This window comes from Clarias gariepinus, chromosome 24, assembly GCF_024256425.1.
Source record: "Clarias gariepinus isolate MV-2021 ecotype Netherlands chromosome 24, CGAR_prim_01v2, whole genome shotgun sequence".
Taxonomy (NCBI): Eukaryota; Metazoa; Chordata; class Actinopteri; order Siluriformes; family Clariidae; genus Clarias; species Clarias gariepinus.
Window position 1 is genome coordinate 17849943 of NC_071123.1, and position 12120 is coordinate 17862062.

Below are 12120 nucleotides of genomic sequence, written 5' to 3' on the forward strand. Positions count from 1 at the left end.
ATGTATATTTAGTGCAGAGTGCAAGCAGAGACTCCGGCAGGACTAACTATGACAGCATTACTAAAAAGGGAGAGCCAGAAGGAAACACAAACATGAGGGCTTCCAGAGATGTAAGGCAACCAATCACCTCACCGTCAACAAACCTGAGTGATCAATGAGAGTGGGGAAGACAGCATCCAAACATACCAGTTCACCTAATACTCTACGTCCATGAGTCCCCCAGATCTGCTCCTTTACCTAAGGCTAATCTATTTATAAAAATGCTTGGCTAAATAAATAGGTTTTTAGCCTGGACTTAAACACCGAGACTGTGTCTGAGTCCCGAACACTATTTGGAAGACTATTCCATAACTTTGGGGCTTTGTAAGAAAAAGCTCTGCTCCCTGCTGTAGTTTTAATAATACGCGGTACTGACAAGCAGCCTGCATCCTTTGATCGAAGTAGGCGTGGCGGATTGTTAGACACTAGCAGTTCACTCAGATACTGCGGCGCGAGACCATTTAATGCTTTATACATCAAGAGTAGTATTTTAAAATCGATGCAAAATTTCACAGGAAGCCAATGCAATGTAGATAACGTAGGGGTGATGTGCTCATATCTTCTGGTTCGAGTGAGGACTCTCGCTGCTGCATTCTGGACTAATTGAAGGTTGTTTAAAGCACCTAGTTGAACAACCAGACAGTAAGGCGTTACAATAATCCAACCTAGATGTGATAAAAGCATGAACTAGTTTTTCTGCATCGTTTAGTGACAATATATTTCTTATCTTGGCAATATTTCTGAGGTGAAAGAATGCTATCCTGGTAGTATTATCTACATGTGCTTCAAATGAAAGGCTTGAATCTATAATCACACCGAGGTCTTTTACTGTTGCACTTGATGGAACAGAAAGGCCATTTAAAATCACAGTGTGATCAGAAAGCTTACTTCTAGCTGCTTGTGGTCCTATGACTAGAACTTCTGTTTTATCAGGATTAAGCAGAAGGAAATTAATTAACATCCAATCTCTTATGTCCTGCACACATTGCTCAATTTTAGTAAGCTGGTTTTTCTCATCTGGTTTTGCTGAAACGTATACTTGTGTGTCATCAGCATAACAATGAAAACTAATACCATGTTTACGAATGATGTTACCTAGAGGAAGCATGTAAAGGGAAAAAAGCAGTGGGCCTAAAACAGAACCCTGTGGAACACCAAACTCTACTTGAGAACATGAGGAATGGTCACCATCTAAATCTACAAACTGATAACGATCAGTCAAATAGGATCTGAGCCATAAGAGGGCTGTTCCCTTAATTCCCACTACATTTTCTAATCTGTGAAGGAGAATACCATGATCAATGGTGTTAAAAGCTGCACTGAGGTCGAGTAACACAAGTATAGTGACACAACCCTGAGTCACTATACTTGTATATTATACTTGTATAAGGCGCCTTATAAAATCTTTATCACTTTATCCCATCAATAATACATGAATACATTGCACAACTAATAAATCAACTTTTAACAATAAATATTTAGTATAAACATTGCATTAAAATATTTCAACTATGAATGTCATGAAATCAGTTATTTCTAAAACTCAAGCTCATTGGCTTTTTAAAGACAAACAAAATATTTTACAATAACACTAGAAATAAAATTATAGATCAATTAATTAATCAGATTTATTTTGTTTAGTTTCTTACATGCATATATGATTCATTTTTTTTAAAATAATTATTACACATAATGTGAAATATTTCAAGCCTTACTGGTTTTAATTTTTACCTTTCAGCATATGAAAAAAAAAATCCTGCAACCCAAAATATTACAATATTGTGTTTTGAGTAAATTACTATTCATCTTGTCTTACTCTTATTGTCTACACCGCTTTACAGTGTACAGTGTTGATGGAGGCCTGAAGCCTATCCAGGAGACTTAGGTACATGCTGGACAGGGGGGTCAATCCATCACAGGGCACATGCACTCACATATTCATTCAATTTGGGAACGCCAATTAGCCTACTCTGCATGACTTTGGACTGTGAAAGGAGACCCTGAGGAGTACCTGGAGGAAACCCACTAAACATGGGGAGAACATGCAACCTCCACACACAGAGGTGGGAATCAAACCTGGCTTTGAATCGAACATGTACCCTGGAGATGCAAGGTGACAGTGAGGACTAAGCACTGTCTTATACAGTATAAATACTGTACCATGTATCTCTTGGTCTGGTTTTGTGATTTTTACATAAATACAATATTTGTCCACATTTTGTCTGGTCTATGCCTTTGATTAACAACAAAATAAAGCATTTCCCTGATCAACACTTTTATATTAGCAAACTACTGTACAACACAACATAAATTCATTAATTCTTACATTTACTGTTATTTGTCTTGAGAACTACTGTAGTTCTAGAGTCAAAAACTAAATCCACTGTATGTATTTTCACTTCATTAAATTACAATATACATCTTTTCAAATTAGAACAGAAAACAATTATTACAATAAAATCCTCCACTTTTTAATGCTGTTAATTGCATTATAGTTCTTGCCGCATGGCATAAATTTCTTATCTTTATTGAACAGACATTCAACTGTGAGTGTGTTCCCTCGGTTTACGACTCTGCTGCTGTTTGGTAAAAAACAGTCTGAATCAGTTGCTTGATGGGCCACCACCATGACAGCAGGTTTGTTGTCTGCACAAAAGACATGATATATTTATTAAGTTTAAACTGTAGATTTTTTGTGTGCAAGATTTTTTTTTATTATTTAAAAAGATATTCAAACACCTGAAGTAGTATTAGGTTTGGTACCTGCTTCAGTGATATTTCCAAGTTGTGTAGCCGAGCAGAAAAGCAGAATGAAATCACACTTGTCCACTGTGTTAACCTTTGTCAGATCTGGTATTTCAATTTTGAGGTGATTCATGAAGGATTCTAAGGATTTTGATTCACTTCCAGTTGAAATTATGAAGTACTTGTGAGCTGAATAAGATTTGAAATACATTAGTTAGTTGTAATTATTCATATTTCCTTGTAAGGAACAAATTAGCATGACTTACTCTCACTCACTTACTCACTCACTCACTCATCTTCTATACCGCTTTATCCTGTATTCAGGGTTGCGGGGACCTGGAGCCTATCTCAGGAGGCTTAGGGCACGAGGCAGGGTACACCCTGGTTGGGGTGCCAATTCACCACAGGGCACACAGACATACACACACACACTACAGGCAATTCGCCAATTAGCCTAACCTACATGTCTTTGGACTGTGGGAGGAAACCGGAATACCCGGAGGAAACCCACCAAGCACGGAGAGAACATGCAAACTCCCTGCACACAGAGACGGGAATCGATCCTGGTCGGGAACCGAACCCGGACCCTGGAGGTGCAAGCTGAAAGTGCTAACAATAACACCATCGTGCCCAAATGAGCATTTTATTATTTTACAGTTTTCTCTATCCAAATTTAGGATCATTTATGATTACACATTTTATACTTACCAGTCATGTTTTGGGCTGTTTCACATTTATGTGTTCCCCTGCATGTCTGCTCAGGCTTTTTAGGTGAGACAGTGATTACATCACTTTCAACTATGTAGTCAAGTTTTCCTTCTGCTGCACATTTTATTTCATAATCATTGTTTTCTTGGAGATCTGTCAATCTAATTATATCCTGATGTACAGGCTGAGATTTCCAGTCATTATCTTGTTTCATTTTGTACAGCAGCTTCCTCTGCAGTGTGGCAGAACATGAGGGGCTTAACTTTACTGTTATGCTGTTTTCTGTGACAGATTCAATGATTGGAGATGTTGGCTTTGATGGAGGAACAAAACAGACAGCTTCACTGCATCCATTTTCATACAAAAGAATGCAGGAAGCTGTGGAAGGTGATGCCTGAGGGATGCTTTGGACAATGAATTTTGTGGTTTGACTCTTATTTAAAGCAATCAAGTCACGAAACATTTTCAACTCTTTCTTCATGCACATGATTTCTTTAGAAGTCCATGATTTTTCCTGAAAACCCAGATCATGTGTATTTTCACTGGGGGTTTTTATTGTTGAAGGGTTCAGGTAGATCTTTTGTTTGGTCAGGAAGGGATCATGGTCCTGAAGACAAGTAAAAGCATAAGCAACCAAATTCTCCACATTCAACTCCAGTAGATATCTGTCTATGTCATCAGTCACTTCTGCTCCATGGCCACAGAGCTGCTTTAGCAGTGCTTTTAATTGGTTGGATTTTTTTTCTTTCACTGTTATCCACTGCTGTAGATCACATGCATTAAATGGAGATTTCTCATGGGCTTTCAGAAGTTCAGTTAGGTGCTTTATATCTGTTTTACCTCCACGGATTTCTGGCAGGAGATCTGCTAATTTTTTCATGAAATCTTGCTTGTACTCGAAGCAGAATTTCTGAAGGTGCTGCACTTGATTGTGAAATGTGCTGAATGTTTTCGCCACTGTGTCTTGCAACAGGTCACTACATTTCATGTCTATTATATTTAAAGCCTCGAATACTGACTCCACAGCTCTAATGAGATCTGTAGTGATGTATCTTTGAAGTTTGCCTGCACTTGAGTCCAGTTTAACAAGAGGAAAAAGCCACACCTTTACAGGCACTGCATATTTTCCATTCTCACCAATCAACTTAGGAAGTTCAGTGTAAACCTTCTTCGCATCTTCAAATGATGATGGATTAGAGGGCAACTTGAAATCACCATAAAATGTACAACTCAGGTTTTTCAGTTCAGCCTCATCCTTTTCATTTATATTTGATGTGAGATGTGCATCACCAACAGAAAAGACTTTCTTCAGGTTATCAAGGTTAATCCCTCCTTCTCCTTCTGCAGAGCTTCCATCTTCAGATAAATTCACCATTTTATCAAACACAAAGTAGGCATCTGCTCCATACAGCACTGCTGTAACCACATGTGTTGCAACATCGAGGTCAAATACCTCATGGTGATCCATTTTTCCTTGTGCCAGATGGTTCATGGTCAACTGCTCGAATCTGCAGGTTGTCTTGTAATGCAGCGTCACCCTTTCTTGTTTAAATGACTTTTTAGTGTCATTGAAATATCTGGCTGCCCCACTAAGCTGGACATTTCCTCCCAAAAGGCTCAGTGTCAGTTCACCATCAACTTTCATGTGCTTTGATTTTTCCTCAATTGTGTCTGAAGTTGTAAATGAGAACTCTGTGTTAATTTGTGAACTAATATCTTTGTTTTGCTGCAGCTGCTCTCGATTCCAAAGAGTGATTCCTGCAAACAGAAAGCATGGATTAATAACCTACACCTCTTTGGTTTTAGGTATAACATAGCAGGTCTCTGAAATTGTGCTTTTAAATTACAAAAGGAAAATATAATACAAATGTCTGTTGTTCTTGGCTCTTTGAGAAACATATATACTTTATCATATTCACTTTTATACAGCAAATATCCATTAAGTGTGACTTATGTGTTAGATTTGTATAAGAATGTCAGATCTTCCAATGCACCAATCAGAATTTGCCATTCACTCACATCAACCTTCACCACAATCACAGAAACTGAAGTATCTTCTTTATTAGCCTGTGATTGACATTGCCTTCTCTTTCATCGAGATAGTGTTGCTCCATACAGTAGTACTGTTGTACTGTACATCATAATGCAATTGGGTTGCAAAAGTATTCATACCCCTTGAAGTTTTTCAAATTTGGTCACGTTACAACCACAAATATAAATGCATTTTATTTATTAATAAATTTTTGGTAATAAACCAACACAAAGTGGCAATTTGGTTTTAAAAGTTTTTTTTACAAAATGTTGTGCCATACTCTTTCCATTTCCCGATGATGGGTTGAACAGTGCTCCGTGAGAGGTTAAAAACTTGGGACCTGTTTTTTTATAACCTAACCCTGCTTTAAACTTTAAACTTTACACTTTTATCCCTGACCTGTCCGGTGTGTTCCTTGGGCTTCATGATGCTGTTTGTTTACTAATATTCTCTAACAAACCTCTGAGGGCTTTACAGAACAGCTGTATTTATACTAAGATTAAATTATTTACTAATAGGTAAAGGCAATTGGTTGCACTGGATTTTAGTTAGGGCTATCAGAATAAAGGCGGACTATACAAATACAATGCAAATGCACATCAAGCTTTTTAGATTTTTAGTTGTAAAAAATATAAATAATAAAAACATTTATCATGTTCCTTTGACTTCACAATGAAACCAGTTTGTGTTGGTCTATCACATAAAATCCCACTAAAAAAAAAATTATTTTTGTGGTTGTAATGTGAAAAAATGTGAAAGAGTTCAATGGGTATAAATACTTTTGCAAGGCAATGTATAAGTAGCAACATGCAGACTAGAATGATAGTTGTTATCTTGGAATTCACACTGTGACATCGTTTAAAGCCTAGATTACCAATTAGAATGTTAGAAAGTTTTTATTTACAGTTAGAAATTTTAATGCTAAACGTCACCATATGACTTCCTATACAAATACTTTTTTTGTGATATAGTGCTGTAGTATAGTAAGTAAAATATATAAGTTAAAAGCAGATCAAAAACTTGAATCACAAAATTGTACCACCGTATGGTGTAAGCCGCATGCACATATTTAAGAAATTAAACATTAAATAATAATATGTAATACGTTGTAATACCAGGAATTAACGTGTCCTTTCTGCAGTCATACAGCATTCCCAGCTGAAAGGGCCTCCCCAGAGCAGCGGTTTCTATTGTATCTTCTCCTACACTAGTCATGCTGGAATCATAGACATGAGAAGAAAAAAATTATACCCATACTGGAGATATTTACACAGATTGAATAAACTTCTTTTTTAACCTTTAAAACTCTAATGTGTGATGTGGCTGTGTACAAATGATGATAAAAGCTCTATTCCTTACAAAGGAACAGATACTTTTCTCATTTTATTATTAAGTACATACAAGTACATACTGTATAATACTAATACATAGAGTATTCATGTCAACCTTACCTTTCTGCTATCATGAGCTTAAACTGAAAGAAAAGTAGAGAGGTTAGCAGTGCTCTTTAGGGGCATTATACTGTATAAGTTAAGGATTGGCTGTGGTCTTTAGGGGCGGTGCAAAGCTAAATAGGCTGAGTTGTTTTTGCTTTCGTTTTCTCATTTAATTTTGCTGTTATGTGTAATTAAAAAACAATTTATTTTATCTGGGTTATTTGGAGTCATATTTAAAAACCAAAGCAGTATATGATAAGGCTGTTCTGTCTCAAGCTTTGCTGTAAGAATAAGTCCAATTTACAGTAGCACACACATGTACAGGCTAACACTGCTGCTCATATTAAAGTCACTGCAGAAAACCATTACAACTAATTTGTTTAATAATTTCATGTTACATGCTCTCCCCACTGTGCGATTAAAATACATGAACTATTAATATTTGCAAAACCGAGCAATACCACTGATATTTATTTGACAATACCCCACATCTTATTTCATTTATTGATTTTGTTTTGTTTTTGTTGTTATCTTTGGAAGTTTCTGTCACTATGATGAATTCCTTCTATGTGCAAACGTATTCGGCAATATAGCTCTTTCTGATTCTGATTTTTGTTTATTAATTTATTTTAATTTTTCATGTATTTTTTTAAGTAATAATGTAAGAAACAGATTTTAAACCTACCAATGTAAAGTTAAAAAGAGGACACAGATTGCAGTAGACACAAAGCAGAAACAATTACATAACTTTAACCACAAGTTGACAGGAAGTCAGATGCAAAAGAACTACAGTGAGTATGTGCAAAAGGTCACACTTATGAACAAACAAAATGCTACACAAAACAAATACCGAATTCATGTAAAGTCTGAAAATAAAAAATGAATATTAAACGCATGTGCGTTGTGGAAAATTAAATAGCATATAAACAAGGTGAGAACAAACCAATTGTATGTCATTTGACTGATAAGCTGTACTCAAATAAATTGCATAAATTTTTCAGCAGTTTTGGCAGTTTTTCTGACCTAACATATCGGGTCAAGTGTAAACTTTCGACAGTCATGTCAAATAAAGTGGCCTGCTTTAATGAAAGAGATGATTTGAGGTGTGGTACAAATGACACTGCTCACGATGTCTTAAGCATGTTGTCTCTTGTACAGTATTAGTCAAATTAAGTAAAGGTTTGAACATGTGAAAAATGTGTTCTTTTTATAGTAGGGCCTAGTAGTGCTTCATTCCAGACTTTTTAATGCTCATATTTAACATCACACTCCATTATGTGTAAATGAATAATGTTTGAGAGTAGAAAATTAGAAGATATACAACAATCAGTGGTTAACAATAATAATCAGATAGCTTAACAACTACACCACTTGAGACTAATACTAACTAAAATATTAATAAAGTTGAGAATTAACTATTAGGTTCCAGGGGAAAATAAAAAAAAAAAAAAATAAATAAATAAATAAATAAACAGGTACAAATGTGTTATAGATAATTACATTTTAAGTTTGGACCCAACTCATCTTAAAAAAAAAAACATAACGAAAACACCTACACATAATGAGTAAAGTAATAAATAAAATAAAATACTAGTATATAAAAGTGCAAAATAAAATGTAATGAATGCATACAGTATAAAACTATTCTTCTATTTCATCATTGCAATTCTAAACCCTGAAGTACACACTGTTACACTGCTTCCATTACAACATAGGTAAAGCAAAGAAACAAAGGAAAAAATAAACCCCTTCTCAGAAAGGGAAGTGAACCTCCCATCCCCACCCGCATATGCACATCCTGCAGACACAAACAGTGTTTAAAGTCTGTGAAAAAAGAACATACTAACCACAAAGTGCTGCATGTAGTTTTACTTTTACTTTTAGCACCTTGTTTTCTATCATGACTTCTGGTTTTGTAATGAATCTCATGAGTGGTAAATCTATCTTAGTTTTGAAAAAAAATTAATCAGGGTTTATGTGTGAAAATTCACTACAATTCACACTTATTCAGAGGTCTTCATATATTGTTTAACCTTATAAAACTAATACACAACAAAAATATATTGTTTGTACATTTAACATATTTACTGTAAGGACTATTTGTAATGCAGCATGGGAATCACGGTGACTTAGTGGTCAGCACTGTGGTGTTGCACCTCCAAATTCCGGGTTCGAATCACGCCTCAGGTCTGTGTGTGGAAGTTGCATGTTCTACTCATGCTTGGTGGGTTTCCTCCGGGTTCTCTGGTTTCCTCCCACAGTCCAAAGACATGAAACATTATCTTTATGTATGTTGAATGTAATACTTTGTTTTATATTTCGTATTCCAAAACACCTGTAAACCAAATAAAATTTTCCCCTAAGAAATAATTGAAACTTAAATTATTTGTTCTACAGCCCAAAAAAATAATACATAAAAATAATCAATACTAAATATAAAGTAAAAATAAAACAAATTAACCTGCATTTTACCTAATAAAAAAATAAATCCTGACAGATAATATGTGTATGTGTGTGAGGCTAGAGTAAGTGGAGACTCTTGCTTTTAGTCCCTCCTGTCTCCCCCTTCTCATCTTTCACAGTGAAACTTTCTCCTCTCGTTTGAATTAAACACATTTAGGGAAAATTTTGTTGTTAGCTTCTCCACTTTATTTTTTATGTTGCTTGTGACAGCGTAACAGCCCATTAATTCATGCTCGTGTAAGGATGAGATGGGCAAACTGGTCGATGCACTTCTGTAAACAGCTGTCATAAATCAACCTTTCTTTCCCGCAACACTTTTTTGTCTGAAAAATTAGTAAGGAACATCGCTAATTACACTCATGTGAGCGCAAACTAATGAAATCACTGCTGTAAAGTAAAACAAATGAACCTGCACTTTGAAAAGAATCGCGACAGAGCAGAGTTTCTGTGTAGAGCAGAGCGTGTCTGCACAATTAATTTGACACTGTGCCGGTTCACACACTCTGCCTCACCTTAATGTATGTGTGTTTGTGAAGCAGAGGGGGTGTACATTATGGATTAGCAGATAATATGGTTACCTTGGAGCTCCAGGGTCGGTGGTTTGAATCTCATCCCTGGTCTGATAGCATGTGCTTTGTGGGTTTTGTCAGAATACTCTGGCTTCCCCTAACAGAAATTCAAACTGCTAGTACACAATGCACGAGTTGTTTGACTAAATGTTTTTACTATTAAGTTCTTATTATTGGATGATATTAACATTTTTCCTATCATCTGGTTGTGTTATAAGATCATTGTGGAAATTTAGATTTTATGTCTGTTTATCCACTAAATAAAAGCACACTTAGCCATTCTCATTTTTTTTAATCCATTTGAAACAAATAGGTCTGGCAAATAAAAGCTATAAAAGCTAATAAATGTAATTATCCCTATGCAACAGGCTAAATTACTGTAAGGAATCGCCAATAGAGGGTACTGTTTAGTTTGTTGTAGTTTTTGTTTGCAGACTCAGTTTCCCAGAAGGCACCTCGGTCAGGTGATGCGGGTGGTCGAGCATTGTTTGGTTGTAATTACTTTCTTTGTGGGCATTTTGTTTTGTACTTTGTTTTGCTTTGTACTGTATTTTGGTTTGCCTTGTATTGCATTGTAGTTGGTTTTGCAAAAGTATCCAACGAACATGTCCCAAGGCTCAAGGTGGTGGTCAGATGTAGGTCCTTTGTGTTTTGGTGTGTGTGGAGCTGATTCGGTTTCAGGAAGTCTTGTTCTTGTCTCATGGTCATGTTCGTCTCATGTCATGCTTAGTTTGTGGGTATTGTCATGTGTGTCGTCATTAGGCCTGTGTCACAACATAGAGCTTAGGTAATGTTTAAAAGGTATTAGAGCCTGTGTCGTCATTAAAGTGCCCCAATTATGCCATTTTAAGGTTGCTAATATTGCATAATGAGTCTCTTAAAACAGGTTTACATGTACAGATGCAAGGTCAAAAAACACTTTTTTTTTTTTCCAAAAATATATTTAATTTTACCCCACTTCTAAATGATTCCTAAACGACTCATGTGAAGCAGTTTGAAGATTCAGTCTGTCTAAACTCCTCTTTTCCGTGAGCCGTCACTGACGTGATTGGTCAGATGGCGCGGTGATTTATGATTGGTCAACCGCTACAGCGTGTGTCGGAAAACTAAACGCCCATGACCATAACTGAATGACGGTTCTGGAGACCCGTCAATACATAGGAAAGATGCCGTCGGTTTTACTGTGTAACGACCAGCTAATTTTATATTTTATAAAATTTCTAATTTTATAACTGTGGCTACAAAAATCGAGAGGTCTTTTATATTTGTGTCGGTGTTGCGTTAAAAGGCCGGTGAGCAAAAAGGACAAACACAAACAAGTAGATAAAGCAAACGTGTATTATACAAAACTGAATAAAGTAAATGAAAAAGGTGAACCTCAACCTAACAAAGATATAAACAATATTTACAAACTATATATAATAAACTGTATGTGCATGTGTGCGAGTGAGTGGAAAATGTCCGAAGTCCATGTTTATTGTATGCGTGTTAGAGGAGTATGGTTTGGTCTCACTGGGGTTAATAAAGTCTGAGAGGCCAATGAAGGGAAGAGAAGTCCGGGGAATATGTCCAGTCAAAGATAATCCGGTAAAAAAATCTTCGAAAGAAAATGATCCACAACAATCTCTCCTTCTCTCGTCCAAACAAATAACGGCAGCGCTGGTCCACCATTACTACTCATGCATTTTCCCGTGGACTTACACTTCATGTGTGTGTGATGCGCGAAGTGCGCATGCTCCATGCTCTTACTTTTCGCGTGTGTGTGTGTGTGTGTGTGTGTGTGTGTGTGTGTGTGTGTGTGTGTGTGATGCGCGAAGTGCGCATGCTCCTTGCCCTTACTTTTCAGCATTTTTCCCCTCAGGGCTTGCAGTAGATAGGGATACGCACTTCGCCAATGTTAGAGTTCAGTTTTGGTGAATGGTGGAGAATAAACAATTAAAAAGGATTTTGTGTGCTCTCCTTTTTTAATAGTTTTTTTATATGACAAAGTGTTTACGGCGAACCCGGCAAGAATGCCTCGCACATTAACAACAGTGTGGTAACGTTAATTGTAAGATGGCGGGCAAGTTGTTCGCGACATAGAACGTGGGAGGGCATTTTGTTCGCAACATAGAATGTGGGCGGACAT

At 36.4% G+C, this 12120-nt stretch overlaps 1 protein-coding gene across 1 annotated transcript; it reads right to left on the reverse strand.

Moving 5' to 3' along the window:
* Positions 1-1458: 1458 nt before the first annotated feature.
* On the reverse strand, positions 1459-7026 carry LOC128512653 (verrucotoxin subunit beta-like). The gene is made up of 5 exons (XM_053486021.1): positions 6976-7026; positions 6640-6740; positions 3493-5250; positions 2803-2973; positions 1459-2685 (listed from the first exon to the last, which is right to left on the reverse strand). The coding sequence occupies exons 1-5, from the start codon at positions 6987-6989 to the stop codon at positions 2489-2491; spliced, it is 2241 nt and encodes a 746-aa protein (XP_053341996.1). The 5' UTR covers positions 6990-7026; the 3' UTR covers positions 1459-2488.
* Between the last annotated feature and the right edge of the window lie 5094 nt (positions 7027-12120).

What these genes read in the sequence shown, in the direction of transcription:
- LOC128512653 (XM_053486021.1), bottom strand. An exon ending in AACAGCCCAAAACATGACTG is followed by an intron (nt 2,974 to 3,492) that starts GTAAGTATAAAA and finishes AATCTTATTCAG; the next exon opens with CTCACAAGTACTTCATAATT. An exon ending in TGGAAATATCACTGAAGCAG is followed by an intron (nt 2,686 to 2,802) that starts GTACCAAACCTA and finishes TCTTTTGTGCAG; the next exon opens with ACAACAAACCTGCTGTCATG.